Here is a 16325-nt window from a genome sequence, read left to right on the forward strand (position 1 = left end):
AGGGTGCTGAGGATGGGCACGTCAGGCCAAGACCCCCCGTTCTAGAGCGGTGGATGTGCACGGGGGCCGAGAGGTATTACTTGGCTGTTTGTCTTGTTTGCCTTAGTGTGGGTGCGGCTACAGGGAGAAGGGGGAATATCTCGCGGTGAGCCAATATGGTTGTTGGGACCGTTGGGACGAGCTCTGAATTGAGGACATGGGGGGAAGGGTCGCCGTACACTGTGTATCCACGGTTTCTTCGCAGGAGGGGGAATGAGGAGGACATCATTATGCTTTGTTTGGGGGTTTGATTTGCGAATCTGTGGAAGGGGCGGACAGGGAAGGAAGGAGGGCAATCTAGAGATGTATGCAGCGGCTTAGCATTAAGGAAATATGACGTCGTTGGAGCCAGAGAGCGTCAATTTCTGACCCCTCCGCACCGACCGCACATTTTCATCTGCTTTACCAACAACCACTGCTACCCCTTATGTTTAGATGTTCACTCCATGACGAGGACGAACAGTCTACCTTAGGGTTAACAGTCGTGCGCTCTACCGACTGAGCTAACCGAGCAGATGTCTATTCATCATAAAGAAACAAATTTTGCATAAATGGTACGGTATGGTATGGTATTGGTCCGTGCCGTACCGTACGACATCACCGACAGACAGTGTGTACCGTACCGTACGACAGGTACTACACAATACGATAAACCCTGCATTCAGTTGCATGCATGTAACATTTCAGCAAGTATCTTCAAACGTGGTCTATCGCCGTATTGGTCGAGTTGGCCATCATGCCAGCACATCTCCTCACATCTCCGGTTTTGCTCCTCACGCGGGTTTGTCGATACGATCGTCTTGCAGATGCATTGCCTCGCCTGTTGCCAAATCATGGGGGATGGTCGGCCAGCGACTGTGACTGCGATGACTACAGTGCCCGTTCACTTGCACAGTTGTTTTTGTAAGGGGGTACAGCGCTTCTGCTGTGTGCTGTCGTTGATCTACTCTGGCCATGGATCTTAGGGTTTTAGGGGAGAGCCTTGGATTATTTCTCCTGGTCTCTGATAGTGGACGGGTTCCTCTACCTCCCCCATCCCCGATGTTTGTGGACTGTCATCTGGAATTTGAAGTCGAGGAAATCCATGGATAGCCATGTGGTAAAAAGCAAGGGTGGCAAACCCACTGCGTGTGGTGCCAAGCAGTTCTGACTCCTTCGGCGATAAGGCTGGCTGCCAGGGCCCTGCGATAACTCCCATTCCTGCCCCGTCATCCAAGGGCAACCAGGGCAAAGCCCCCGGGAAATCCCGGGATGGAGACCTTTCAGGGTCGAAAGATCCTTCCGATGGTGGAAGGCATTGCGCCCCTAGTTGATGGACGGTGGTGACCTGGGATAAAGTTGACCTGCGAGCCGACCAGGAGTTGGGCCGCTGTCGACCCGGCAGATTCCGTTGGATGCTGGTGGTGGGTGCGGAACCTGAGCGATCCACTGAGAAGTTGACTAGGGTGACTGGATGAGGGTGCCCCGAAATACCGGGGAAGGCAGGGTTTCGCAGGGTAGCTGCCACGGGCGAAGATACACCCCCCTGTTTCACACATCATACATACATACACAAGTCGGCAATCGCTAAGGAAAGGGTTCTTCCTGAGCCACCTGTGGGTGAGATTACTCCTGTCGTTACTCCTGCTCCTGCTCCTGCTCCTGCTCCTGCTCCTGCTCCTTCTCCTGCTCCTAGGGTGCGAGCTACTCCTCCCGGCCGCCTGGTGACCACCTCCTGCCCTGACACTCCTCCTCACTCTCCGCTACAATCCGCTCGTCAGCGAGGCAATATCTGCTTCACTCTCACGCTGTCACCACCTGTGGCGCCGGAATTGGAGCTATAGATCTGTCGAGGAGGGGCAGACTTTCAGAGGGGCAGAACGTTATGTGCATATTCCGCTATTTGCGACAGCGTGACTAACATAGGATTATTATTGCGTGTTACGCGTAAGCGGAACAGCTCCTGGCGTACTATCGTACCGCCGCCTCCCGTACCCGTACGTGGGAATATCCGTCCCCCTCAGCTAGATCCGAGCAGGCGGACGTCTGGCGGTCGATAGCCAACTGGCCAACACATCGTATAAATGGTAACGCTTATAAATTGTTCATGGCTATCTCAATTCTTACCTCCTTACTAGTGGAAGCCTCTGAGTAGCTGACAGCTCACGGCCGGGCAACGAACAGCGGCAAAGGACCCTCATGCGCTGTCGCCGCAGAGCAGCTTCTTCCCGCAGACAGCACTTATGGGTGACCGATTTCCAACTCCTGCATAGGGGCCCCAAGCGAAGAACGGAAAAACCTTTTCTGTTATGATTAGCATAGTAGGCAGGGCATTCTCGCAACACGTCCCTTTGTTATCCACTATCAGGTCGTCGGTGAGAACGCGGCGACAGACACGTTGCCAGTGAGGGGTGTGTGGGGGGAGGGGGGAGGGGGAGCAGGAGGGCGGCATTGGGAAGGGGGAAGGGGGAAAGGGAAAGCGCGATGGCTACCGGAGCTGTGTGACAAGAAGGGGTGGGGCTGCACTCCCCGAGTATGCATAAAAATGCAACCTGCTGAATCAATCCCTCCATGCAATGTGACGATTTGACCGATGATGAAACGTGTACGACATGTACGAACTACTGGCTAAGTGTGTCCGCCAGTTCGCGTTTCCATGGTACCATGTCCTTCCTTCGCGCGAATTGTTTGTCTCAGGTCCTGTAGCTTAGCTCGCGTCAAGCCAAGACTCTCGGTGCGCCCCTAGCTGAACCCGGATACCTTCGTGCTAGCTTTTAGCAAACCAAGCGAATCATGCTCGTCAGCCGTTAGGGTGCAATTGTTACAATTTTGGCCTCATCTCGCGAAGTTCGCTTTGGGTCGCATCGGTGGGATCACACGCAGAACGTTTGGTGCTTCGCACATTTCTTGCCTTCCACGCATGCACCTGCAGCTTAAATTATGTGCCACGATGGTATGCATTGATGGATAGGAGGGCTTACGAACATGCACAGATAACCCTGTCTTGTTAGGAGCTAGGGAGGCGCCAGTAAGTAGAGTCTGAGCGTTGCAGTTTCAGGTACATACGACACAGTAATACAGTGGTGTAGTACAGTATCCTATGCAAGGAAATCACAGCCAGTAGTGCTGCCCAGGTTGCCGGGCCGTCTCATCGCAAGGCAGAAGAGGTTGTAGCAATACATGAGGAGGTGGTAAAGCCAAGCCATATACTTTATAATATCTTTACCTTTGGAAGCCGTCTGAACTGCGAGCTTATCACCTCGTTCCTTAAAATCCCTACTTACGTAACTTATGAAAGGGCCTGTGAAATCGCGAAATCCAATAAGTCCTTGTGCAGTCGGTTTGGCTCACGGTTTCTGGATCCAAATGCACGGCGGGAAACCAAAAGAGAGTTGCTGCGCTTGACTAAACTGAAGAGCTATACCTGTCGCTATAGATCGATAAGTTTTTCTGTGTCATGTACCATTCTTGGAAGATAATGCACTAGGAGTCGATGCTGCCTATGGTACCTTCATGCATTGTCGCTGAAACCCATGACAAACAGAACAGCTTATAATGAATTGGGAGGTCAGGCTTCGGCAACAATATGCGATAGCAGTCAGGCCCGAATGGCTGGAACAAGTCATGACGCAGCTGCACGCGGCGCACCCCGACTTTCCAACCTGGCCAGAGGACCGTGTATTCGAGAAACTTTTCACAGCGTTCTTATTTTGCGATTTGAACCAGGCTGGGGCTGCAGCGTTGCCTGCCAATACCAAGGTGACTTCGCATCCGCAAGAGCAGAAAAGCTATCCCTAGTAACGCAGCAGTAGGAAACATGGCTACAGGAGATGCACAAGGAGGTCTTGAAGGGCAAGTTTGTGCTGCAACTAGACGAAGTCATCAACATGGCCGCGGCAGCCCGGGAAAGGTGTGTTGTATCCTCACGACGCCCTGCACTTGTGAACCCCATCAACCCCCCCTGTTGACAACGTCTCCTGGATGCCGCCCTCAAGCGCGCTGCCCGCTTCCAGCCCCAACCTGTGCACACCTCACGCGGTCACCTGCCCTCCTCCCCACCAACGGCCATGCGCTTCCCGCAGGTACACGGATCAGTCAGGGAACCGCTGTCTCAAGTTTGCCTTGACAGATGGTGAGGCGCTGTTTCGGGCATACAGGGGCATACAGGAATATGATGCCGTCACCCAGCGTTTCAACCCCTTACCACACACCATGCTACAACGGGCAGACGCTTTCCTTGCTGCTTGTCGCTGATGGGACGGTCTTCAAGAAGCAGGGGGTTATATCTGCAACTGCCTTTGCGTCTCCTGCGAGGCCATCACCATCACCACCACCACCACCATCATCATCATCATCATCACCATTAGCATCACCATTACCATCACCATTGGCATCATCACCACCCTACTATCACCACCATCATAACCACCACCGTCAGGGCCACCAAGTGTCCGCATGCACACACGATCGTACTCTACATAACGGACCCCCCCTGCGTGCCTACCCCCTCCCTGCTCCTTGCCAACAGCTCGGGGACACTGTTTCCCCCCCTCCTGTTCCATCTTTGGAATGACGTGACATGGACAAAACCCGCAACCCAACTCCTGAGACCCGCACACGCCTTTATCAACACGCCTCTCCCAATAACCCATTCCAGAAGGCGACATCCCTCTGATCATTTCCCCCCACCTTTCATCAATTCACGACTCATTACAAAACTGCATACATACATACATACATACATACTTTTAAACTACGAAACTACATCTATCCGTACATATCCACTTACTCATTCTCGTCAGTCCATATCCATTTTTACCCTCTTCTCCCGCCCGCTTTTCCTTTCCGTACCCTTCCCGTCGCCCCTCTGATTACCCTTCCCATTTTCCATTCCATCGCCGCTTGGAGATGTTAAAAGTTAACAGCTGGTGATGGAATATAAAACTTACCTCGCGTAATGCGTAAGGGCTCCCTGGTCGGGTACCCGCACTTGCCCACCCTTCTTGCCCCCCACAACAGGGTGCCAACAGGTGGTCGGTGTGGAGCACGCGCACCTGCCCGCCTTCGCTTGGGACTGTCCAGCCGGCACGAAGGTGGGTCCTTACAAGGGGGGGGAGGGTGGGTGGGCATCCAAGCATCAAAGATCGGCAAACGCGTGGGGTACTAGGGAAAGCCACCTGTTAGAATGAAGGATTTACACACAGAAGGGGTTTGGAAGCAGGGTTTGTGTGGCGCTGTGGCGGGACGTGAATGCGGGGCTCCGGTGATTAGGTGTGACAAGGTGGGGATAGCATGACTGGCATATCACGCGAATGTCGAGAAGACGCACCGACGGCATTACCGCGCTGTATCGCGCCTCGGTGGTTTGCCTAACGGACCGACTGTTGGTGGGTCGCTTTGTATCCGCAAATACAAATCCCCGCACATCACATCACTAACTAAAATGCACACAGAAACACACAAGATCAATTTTTGGTTTCCTACCCGCAGGTGATCATTCACAACGTCCCCATTCGCCGTGGGTTGCTGCTCCTGGGCCCAGACAACACGGCTCTCCTGGGAGGGCAGGTGGAGCGGCTGGAGGCGGCCCGGCAACGAGCCGTGGCGGCGTGGACGAAACCTGTTGGTGGGTGGGCCTCTGGCGCATGTGCTGCCTCCATGCCCCCATCACCATGCGACACTGCATGAGTTGGGATGTGGTATGTGTGTCTGTCTGTCTGTCTGTCTGTCTGCACCCGGCAATGTAAGACCGCCACGTTAGAAGACTCTGCGGGGGCCCCCGCCCAATCGACCTCTCGCGTCATACACAGCTTATCTCCATGCGCCAATTTCGCATCTATTAAAAAATATATGTGTATCTTCATAACCTCTCACCTTCATACCCCTACGTGCAGTGGGTCGGCCAGCGGGCTCAGCTGCGCGGGACATATTTGCGGAGGCGCGTCAGGCGGCCTGGGCTCCTGGAGCCCCTACCGGTGCCGCTGCTCAGCAGCCCACAGGGGGCCCCCAGGCCGGGGTGGAGACGGCTGGCGCTGCTGCTGGGGCGCAGGGGGGGAACCCGCAGCAGCAGGCTCCTCCTCCAGCGGCGGCGGCGGCGCTGTTCATGGTTCCAGCTGGGGGCCCCCCTGCTGGGGCTGGGGCTGGCGGTGGTGGCGGCACAGCGGGCGCTGCCCTTCCAGCACAGCCCCAGCACCCGATGCACCTCCAGCAGCAACAACAGCAAACGGCAAGCAACGCTGTTGTCCGCGGGCCAGTGCCTGGAGCAGGAGGCCCGGGCATGGCGACTGCTGCAGCGGCAGGACCTGCCTTGCAGCACCCTCAGGGGAACCCACAAACCCCCCACAACTTCCAACCACCACCACCACCACCACCACAACAGCAGCAACAGGGCTGGCAGCAACAACAGCAACAGCAACAGGACCGACAGGAGCAATGGCCGACGCAGCCTCGGGGTTCGACGCCGTGGACCCAAGCTGTAGCAATACCAACAGCAGCAGCAGCGCCGCCGCCGCCAGCAACAGCTTGGCTGGGTCGGTCCACCGACGCTACCCACCCGCATGCACACGCAAACAGACCAGCTGCCTCATTTGGGGTTCTGACTACAGCCGCCGCCGCCGCTGGCAGCAGCAGGACTGCTGGTGGCGGCGGCGCTGCCGCCGTCCGGGCCGTTCGCGAAGATGGCGGTGGCTACGATGTAAGGACAGCCGCCGCCGCCGCTGTTGCTGTTCGCGGGGAACAGGGTGACAGCAGCGCCTACGCGATGGAGGTCATGACCATCAGCGACTCGGGTTCCGGAGAGTCCCCGCCGCGGGCTTCAATCAATCAGCAGCTCCAGGGCCCGGGGGACGGCATCAACCCACACGCCGTCTCCGTACCGCCTCCGCAGAACCAACATCAGCACCCATTCGCCAATGACCCACCACCGCCGCTGCCACCACCACAGCAGCAGCAGCGTGAGCTGGATCTTCTTCCCCGCCGGCGGCTGGCATCAGCAGCAGCAGCATCTCGTCTCGTTGGGTCTGCCGTTTCGGGCGGATCTGCTGCCGTCGCCGCCGCTGTGGTGCCTCCGGGCCCGTCCATGACGTCCTCGTCGTCTTCCGGCTTCCTGTTACCGCCCCGCGCCGCAGTCACCAACACCCCCACACACGGACACAACAGGATTCCCCTTCCTACAGCCACAGCTGCCGCCGCCGCTGCAGCCGGCGGCGGCTCATCGGCGGGTGTGTACGGCGCCGGAGCTGGCGCCGTCGGGAGCGTCGCGTCCCGCAAGCCGGCGTTACCATTGGCCCGAAGCAGCCCGGGGCCAACTGTGTCTTCGCTCGGATCCGCCGGCCGCAGTGGTGGTGGCGGCGGAGTTGGCGGCTCAATAGCGGCGGCTCATAGCCCAACCAAGAGCGTCTCGGTGCTAGGATGTGGGGCGGTGCATCGGCGGGCTGAGGGTGAGGGAAGGGCCTGGGGACATGAGGTCGTAGGTGCAGGTGCTGGAGTTGGAGTTGGTAATGGCGGCCGTGGCGGGTCCCGGCGCCTGTCGTTGGATGTGGAAATGGTGGATTTGGCGGCCCTCGATGATGGTGACGGTGACGGTGATGACGGCGATGGTGATGATGATGACCACGGTGGCGGCTATGTTGGCAATAATGGTGGTGGTGGTGATGGCAATGGGGCTGGCGGCGCAGGCTGCACAATCGCTAGGGGAGGGCCAGGGACCAGTGAGGCGGTGGAGCAGCAGCAGCAGCACCACCATCAACATCATCACCAGGCGCAGGGTGATGTGGCGGACGCAATGGCTGGCAGGGCAGGCAAGCGCCCGCGGCTGTCAGCTGGGCAGCAAGGGGCTGGTTTGTCGGGACCTGCAACGACCCGGGCCGTGGAGGACGGACGTGGAGGCGGCGAGGGCAACAGCGGGTGGTGCGGGGTTTCTGCAACTGAGGTGGTTCCGGAGACACTAATATCAGACTGGGACTTTCTTGACGCCGACACAGCTGCGGCGTCAGGGGCGGCGGCGGCGGTGGCGCAGCCGCACCGTGTGCAGTGCGCACCTGGGGCGGCGGCGCCCGGGGCAGTCAACGGTAGCCGCCTTGGTGGCGCGATTCACCCAGGAGCCCCGGGTGTAGGTGCATGGTCTTGGCAATGTGGGGCGGTGGCTGCCGCCACCGGACACGGCAGCAGCGGCGGCGGGGAGGAGCAGGCTGCCGCAGACGATTGCGACGGGATGGTTGAAGGTCATCATAGCCGGGACCTGCCGCCGCAGCCGCTGGCGGCGGCGGCGGCGGCCCCGGATGGGAGCTTCTTTAAAGGCCCCGAGCAGGACGGCTACACTCACGCCCAGGCCCAGCCCCCGCCCCAGCCTGCCAACCACGCCGGCGCGGTGTTGCTGTGCCAGGTTCCTGACATCCTGCAGCCCGAACCTGACTCTGACACCCCCGTCACGTTCCCTGTGACGCTGGACGTGTACGGCCTGTTTCACGCGCTGGAAGGCACCCATGCAATTATTGAGGACGGTACGGCGATTGTGGAGGCGGAGTTTGCTGACGGTGCGCTGGCAACAATTCTCGGTGAGTCAGACCTTAACTAACTCTTTCAGCGGTGCAGGCAGTGGCAGTGGTGAGGGGTTGGGAAAGTGAAATGAGAGGCTGGCGGCGCGATGGCGTCATTAGTGGGCCCTCGTGCTGTCATGGGGCCCTCGTGCTGTCATGGGGCCCTCGAGCCACTGGAGCCTCTGCGCTGTGGCCGGCATGTGTGTGTGGTTTGAGAGGGTCGTTGTTTAAGCGCTCTACTCCACGTAGGAGACCTCTCCTGGTCTGAGCTCACTAAGATATGTATAACACCATGAAGCATTTCCTCTCTTACGAAATGGCGGACTGACATCGCAATTGACAATCCCCGCAAAAAAAACGTGGGTGAATCCAGGCCAGGTACGCAGGGTCTTGAAGAAAAGCGGACTATGAGCTAGTTTCTGATTTGAGCTGATCCCTACCACACCGCCCGCTCCCAATCCAATGTCTTATTTCTTATGTCACGCAGCCGGTGTGACGGCGCCGGGTGGTTTCAGCCCAGGAGCGCCGATCGGGCTCGAGGAGCTTCAGGCCATGGCCGACAGCCCAGACCCAGCCGTACAAGCGCATGGGCAGGAGCTAGCCTTGCGCGTCATGGAGTTCATCCGCGATTTTTCTGGCATGATCCGGCTTGAGTACCGAAGCCCGTTGCCGACGCAGCCGCCCCTTATTATTCAGTTGACGAACGATGGTGACGGTGGGAATGGAGGCGACAGACCGGGGGGGCCTAACACGTCGCGGGATGTTGTTACAGCTGCGGACGACGCCACCGCCGGACAACGCGGTCGGCAAGCAGACGGTGACAGTTGCCAACTGTATGAGGAATTCTTGCAGGGTGTTGGGGTGTTGGACGCGAGTGGAGATGGCGACATGTAGAGGGCACAAAGGTGCTGGGTTTGGGGGAGGATGAACACCACGATGACGGGGAACCGACGCATTTTCGTTGGGTTTTAGGGTGCTGGGGTGTGGGGTGGGATTTTCATATCATTGTAGCGGCAGCTTGGAAAGAAGATTGTCAAGTTCTACAACGCGCAGCCGCAATGATGTGTGTGCGTGTCTGAGGCAAGGGCTTACCGAGGTCAGGGTGTGCATGCATGACGTTCCCGTTACCGCCATCACCTCGAGACCAAAGCCATCACTCGTCTACGTTGTCGCACAATTTCTTGAACTGTCGATTTTGCTAACTACATGGCTATGGCTATGTGCTGACGAAAAAGACGCTTGCATAGCTTCGTTAACTCTACTGTTATATAGCACGGAATGCATGCTCGGCTGTTATTTTTAAAAAGGGTTGTCAGGCTTGCCGATCTCTCTGCCGATCTGCCCCCTGCCAACCACCATCGCACATCCGCCTGTCATTGTACGCGGCTTAGCTCCATACCGACAGAACTGCACCGACAAATCCCAAGCCGGACTGTGTAAACGCGTGTTAAATGCTACCCGCATTTCTAGGTCGTTCCAAAGCGTTGTCTGACCTGATCCTCCCTTCCTAAGCATACTAGTGAAAAATCGCTGCTGAAGGGCGCAGGTGCGGGTTTCACCGACGCCATACCTCCCACTTTCATTCCAGCTGATCTCTCACCTTTTCGCAACCACTCTCCCCCAACCACGCCTCGACCACTCATAATCCAGCATACCCCTCAACGGGCCCCACTAGAAAAAGCACCATGAACGACAAAACCACGACCACGATGCCATTCCCCCGTGATTAACGTGATTAACAAAAGCCCAAGCCGCCTTTCGCAGCAAACATTTCAAGGCATGCAGTTGCCTCTCGCACAAGCCCAACACCATCCATTGGGAAGGCTAGCACAACCGTACAAGGACTATCGCAGTGCTAAAGGATATCAAGGGGCACAATATCGACAGCTTCGAAGGAAAACGTCGCCACTCCTTCAGCAAAAATCGGGGTTCCAGGACGATGAGGGGCCCGGAAGGAAAAACCCGACAGCAAAACGGCATCTCCGACGCTGCACCTCCATAGCTGATTGTTCTCAAGCCCACTCAACAAAAACACAAACAACAGAGAGGCACAAGCGCAGGCACAACCGCTCATACATCAGCATCATCCTCAACCGTGTTAGCTCTCATTCGCGTGCATTTGACCTGCGCCTACGATCATGGCTGCTGCTGCCGCTGCATGTCGATGCTACAACCGCATCTTTTGCTCCATAACTAAAACACACGTCAATCTACCGGCGTCCTTTGAGCAAAGACAGCCAATTAAACTTTTAAGCCGCTGATACGGTACATGGCAGGACAGCTCTCAGCATCGCCCCAAACCTGTCTGAGCCGAGCCCGTCCAACCTTTGGGTTTTCCCCAAAAGGGGGGGAAATGGGAAAACCAAAGGGTGTCAGTCACCAGTATATCGGTCCCCGGCCTACACGCCGCGCCTTCAAGCAGCTGGACCAGCACCGACCTGGCAACGCCCTAGCTGACAAAGAGAAGGGAATCGCTCTCATGACACAGACGACAGAGCTGCCTGGCAGCAAAGCTGCGCACAAGATAACCACGCGCTGGACAGGACACGTATCATCCCCCGAAAATAGATTCGTGGGTTTCACATCACATCACCCATGTGCAATAATCTTATACCTTGCAAAATTAAAACAGATGGAGTTGGGACCAACGGAGATCCAGAGTAAGCCGAATTGGTCATACATGTTCCGAGTACAGAAACACAGCGAGGCGCACTCGTGCGGCGCGTCACAACACGAGAGTCATCTGACGCGCCCGGCCAGGCGGGAGCACGGTCCACTGCACTCATCAGATACGTTCGGCCCAGCCAACCCTGCTCTTCCACATTAACAGTATTTGCGAATGGATGTATAAGGCTGGCACATCCCAACATGCAAACCTGGTTCGCCGAAATGCAGCTTCGGTCGCTGTTGCCGGCAGCATGACAAGCACGGCCAAAATTCCTCACACCCGGACCAAGAAGCACACCTGGATTTCAGGCTAGGGCACAAGACCGTGACACGGGGGAAGGGCGCACACTGCAATTCGCCCATCGGCATAACCCCACCATCGCTTCAGCACACCTCTCTTGCACAACCCCACAAGTCGCATACATATACATGAGGCGGTCTCTGAATAACTGCCTGCTGCTGCCGCCGTCGCTCAGTCCTCCTTGCTTTCTGGCAGCGCCAAGCTCGCTCCCACGCCCGCTCCCAGCACCAGGCCCACCACAAGCAGCGAGACGTCGGTCGGAATCTCAATGTCCGCAAAGCCGAGAACCATTTTTGAGCCAATAAATCCCAGCACGATAGCGACTGCCTTGTCCAAGAAGCGGAGCTCACCCATGGCTGTTGCTACGAATGAGTACAGTGCCCGCAGACTGAGAATGGCGAAAACGTTGGACGTATATACGATGAAGGGATCTAGCGTCACGCCGAACACCGCAGGAATTGAGTCCACTGCAAACACGACGTCGCTGAGCTCCACGACAGCCAGCGTCAGCAAGAGTGGTGTTGCCATGCGCGTGCCGTCGCGGACTGTGAAGAAGTTATCGCCGTCGTAAGTATCCGACACTTTAATGAAACGTGAGCAGAATCTGTAGATAAAGTTTTCCGATAGGTCGTCGTCGTCATCGTCAGCGCTGGCGGTGAGAAGCTTAAATGAGGATAATAGGAGGATCCCAGCAAAAATTAGCAGGAGCGGCTCGAACTCCCTTACAAGCTCCACGCCCAGCACGATGAGCACGGCACGCAACACTGCCGCTGTCGCAATGCCCCAAGTCAGCACCTTGCTTTGCGCTTCGACCGGCGTTTTAAGGAAGTTGAAAACCAACACAAACACAAACAAGTTGTCTACGGACAATGACTGCTCCAGTAGATATCCAGCGAAGTATTCCTGTGCCTTCTCCGCGCCCTGCACATACCAAATTCCAGCCCCGAACGCCACTGCCGCGCCTACCCACGCTGCAAGGGCCTCGTAACGCGATTCAGTGCGTGGAAGCACTGTGCTAAGATACTGAAGCTCCTTCTCTTGTTCTACTTGCCGGTTGTCCGATAGGTACCTCTGTTGCTGAACTGGGTCGTCCACCTGGGGAGGCCTCTGCACACAGCGCACAACCGCTGCTGAAAGGCGTGAAAAGGGCACCCGTATGTATGCAGATGAACATCTCCGGAGGGGCACGCTACATCTGTGAAGCGAGAGCTGCGGCTGAGCCAGTGGACAGGGCATCTTGCCGCTCTCGCTCCACCCTGGCCACCCTACTTCTGCCTACTGAACACCAAATGGATCCAACTATCAATCCAATTATCGAGAAAGGTTATCCATGATGCAAAAAACAGACTTTTTCTGGGCGGCAAGGTCCTAAATGGTCTCAATTTCAACCTTCTAAGAGTTTGAGCAAGTCTAACCTGTTGACGATTAATGAATGCACCTCGTAGTAGCGAGTGGGTAAGAGTAAGGGAAACAATTTGGAGATACAGGCATATAAGGCCCTCATTGAGATTAAACATTTACATGGTTAGGGAACAATGTGATCGATTGTCCACCTAGTTTTATTTTCTGAAAAGGCATTCAGGGCTACAGGAAAGTTGCAATTAAAATGAAAAAGGTCGACACGGTGAACGTCAAGAGTCAAGCTTGTCTCGGCCATGTAATTGAGCAGCTAATCTTGACAGGTCGCGTCGAGATGCCTGTAAAAATATCTTTTACCAAACCTAAGTTTGGGCAAGCTTCCCTTGGCGCAAAGCGCAGGTAAGCCATTCCGCAGATCGAGAGCTAACATGGAATCACTAACACAAGCTTGGTCTATTACGAAGGACCGGCGCTTGTGAATTCCTGTTTTCAATCTCCACGAGACGACTCATCAGGCGACCCACGGACCCTCCGTCCCATCCGTGTCTCCATTCTTGACTCCACGTAGCCACAGAACAAAGTTAACCCATGTTCACGCACATAGGCACACGAAAAATCATCGGAACTATCCTGTCCAATTACCATGGCACGCCTCGTCAACCCGCGCTCAGTAAAGGCACCGCGCGTTGCGGGATGCCGCATACCATTCAATAACCTTTTCCTCTCGTTTAGTAATTGGGAAACAGCTCACGAGTCACACGCCCGCTCTCTACCAAGCTACTCTTCCTTGACCTATTTGGTGGGGAAAATGTAAAAAATTCACCAACAATCGTACGCATTAGTCTCGACTTCTTGCGGTAGCAGCGCCTCACATATTTCCGCATCGCCCCAAGGGATCGTCGTCATCCCTCGGCTACAGCGGCCCAGCGGTGAGCACAGCAAGGTGACCGCACCGCAGCTGAAGAGTTCTGAAGCCAACCCGCCAGCTAGGTGAAGGACTCGGCAGCAAGCTAATTTAAAGGCCCAGGAAAAACACGTATTGTTGAGCGATTTCCATGTTTCCATGGTCAGCTGCCGGATCTGGAGCTCCATGGCCTCAGGTGCAAATTGCCATCGCTCGGTTGTGTTTGCTTGCAGCAAGAGGCCAGCTTCCGGGTTATGCAGCGCCTCAGCGCCCTTTATGTGTCAAGCTCGCTCCTACGCGTGCACGTGTGTGTTTCTCCCCCATGGTCATCAAGCTGAACACGTCCCCAATCGTCAGCACATTGAAAATTTATTGCAGTGCAAGGTCAACGACTAGGTCAGCCAACAAATCCTGGCGTCCACCAACCAACCCCGTGACAATCTAGCTCATTTATCCGCGTCTAGAGTGATCAAGCACCCGCGAATTCAGATATCGCAGAACAACAGAGCTTCCAGAGGTCTCTTCCCTCACCGCAGGTATCCGTGGCTGAGTTATTGATGAAGCGAAAGTACCTCCAGCCGCGATTGGTGCGGCCGGCAGCCTGATTGGCGGACAGAAACTGGCTGTGCCCCGAGCCGCGGCGCAGCTTCCGCTTGTACTCGATCGCACTGCCGTTGCCGAGAGGGAGGAGGGCCAGGTGGAACAAAGCCAGGGAGGGCACAGGGTGGAACAAAGCCAGGGAGGGCACAGGGTGGAACAAAGCCAGGGAGGGGGCAGGGTGGAACAAAGCCAGGGAGGGGGCAGGGTGGAACAAAGCCAGGGAGGGGGCCGGGTCGGATCGGGATTAAGTAAAGTTAGATCCGATGAGCTTAAACTACCTAACCTCAGTTTGAGGTACATTGGAGTCAGAGCAAGTCAGAACAGTTGGAATTTGCTGGCCACGCGACATGTTGCCATCTTGCGCAGCCTGGAAGCGGACGGGAGGGCAAATGGTGGCGGATTCGTGCCCTGACACGTATCACGTCCAATCACGTTCACGGTACGCTAAAGCGCATCCGCGAAGGCAACGCAGCGGAGGACGTGCTAGCTCACGGTCAGAGTCCCAACCCCAGCGCCCACGTCGTCACAGTCAAAGCCCTGCGTTACCAGTCCATTGCTGGCTGAATCCTCCAATATCAGAACCCAAATATCCCCTTCTCCCCCTTTCGCTTCCCTTACTTCCACTTCCTTAGTTCCGATCATGGGACGAATCATCACAGATACGACAATGCACATTAATACATACATACTTTTACACGTATGTATCAGTGCAAATGCCGACGGTGTCGCGCAATATAAACCCATGCGTTTGCAGCTCTCAAGGTTCTCCCGGCCGTGACACAAATCTTCCGTTCCCCTGACCCGCAACCAAATGGTCATCAGCCGGCTGCCCGTAAGCCCTGACACATGCGCATTTTCGACACCCACTCCGCGCGGCACATTCTCACTGCCGTACCTCCTGGTGACGTAATGGAATATCGCGATGCGGTTCCAGTGCAATGCGGTTACGACAGCAGGTCTCAGATCCTGCTTGGCGGACAAAGTACGGGCAGGTGGGTGCTAGCTAAGCGTGTACGGCAGCAGCACGGAATGCCGACTCCGACAAGCGGCGTGCATTTGCCGAATGGATTCCAAGACTGACATACATACTAACGTACAAGCCACATTATGGCATATGTTTCGTGCTGAATTCCTCCTTTATTGGTTGTGACAACACACAGTGCAGTGCTTCAGTGATTCTGAGATGACATGGCCCTCCGAAACCTTTGTAACCGTATCAACCGTAAGGAACGGCAACCCTGAGTTATTTCAAAAAATATAATAATCTGGCTTCCGGCTTTAGGACTACGACTGAGAAGAAGTGCGATTGCTTCTTCGATCTAACATTTTGGCAACAACGTAACTTCTCGCCGCGGTTGTGGCGGCAGGCGTCCGAGCACCAGAGGGATGCAAAGATTAGGGATTGGGTTCGGGTACCGGTCAGGCAGGAATTAGGATTCGGAAAGAGGGGCAGGATTAGGATACAAAGTTGAGGCCAGGTTTAGGATGAGGACCCGAGTGTAGGATTAGGATTGGGACCCGGCCCCAGGATTAGGATTGCGACCCGGCCCCAGGATTAGGATTGGGACCCGGCCCCAGGATTAGGATAAATACCTATATCCAGGATTACGAATAGTACACTGGTATTGGATTAAGATTAGGGCACCGCAATGATTGGCAATTTTGGATACTACCTGTCTCACGAGTAGTATCCTGACTATCAAATCCAGCTACCGTTCAGACTGGGTTAGAAAGTTGCTATGCCATGTCATACTAAGTGATGTCGCGTGTGATGTGTGCGCTCATGCTCCTGAACACGGAAGCCATACGCTCCAGGAGCTCCAGCCATGCTTCTGACAGGCGTCTGCTGATCAGTAAAATTGCGATAAAACAATCTGCAAAAATTGACGAGGACGGTCTAGACACGAAGACGTATGGATGGCGTCCGCGCCTCCTCCGG

At 55.8% G+C, this 16325-nt stretch overlaps 2 protein-coding genes across 2 annotated transcripts; one reads left to right on the forward strand and one right to left on the reverse strand.

Moving 5' to 3' along the window:
- Positions 1 to 3848: 3848 nt before the first annotated feature.
- VOLCADRAFT_104113 (uncharacterized protein) lies at positions 3849 to 9869 on the forward strand (the record flags this gene model as incomplete). The annotated part of the gene is made up of 8 exons (XM_002948881.1): positions 3849 to 3928; positions 4101 to 4150; positions 5038 to 5111; positions 5509 to 5644; positions 5913 to 6971; positions 7194 to 7457; positions 8001 to 8573; positions 9043 to 9869. The coding sequence occupies 8 exons, from the start codon at positions 3849 to 3851 to the stop codon at positions 9447 to 9449; spliced, it is 2643 nt and encodes an 880-aa protein (XP_002948927.1). The 3' UTR covers positions 9450 to 9869.
- Positions 9870 to 10671: 802 nt separating this feature from the next.
- VOLCADRAFT_80441 (uncharacterized protein) lies at positions 10672 to 12759 on the reverse strand (the record flags this gene model as incomplete). The annotated part of the gene is made up of 1 exon (XM_002948986.1): positions 10672 to 12759. The coding sequence occupies one exon, from the start codon at positions 12757 to 12759 to the stop codon at positions 11695 to 11697; it is 1065 nt and encodes a 354-aa protein (XP_002949032.1). The 3' UTR covers positions 10672 to 11694.
- Positions 12760 to 16325: the final 3566 nt, after the last annotated feature.

The sequence above is a fragment of the Volvox carteri genome, assembly GCF_000143455.1.
Source record: "Volvox carteri f. nagariensis unplaced genomic scaffold VOLCAscaffold_12, whole genome shotgun sequence".
Taxonomy (NCBI): domain Eukaryota; kingdom Viridiplantae; phylum Chlorophyta; class Chlorophyceae; order Chlamydomonadales; family Volvocaceae; genus Volvox; species Volvox carteri.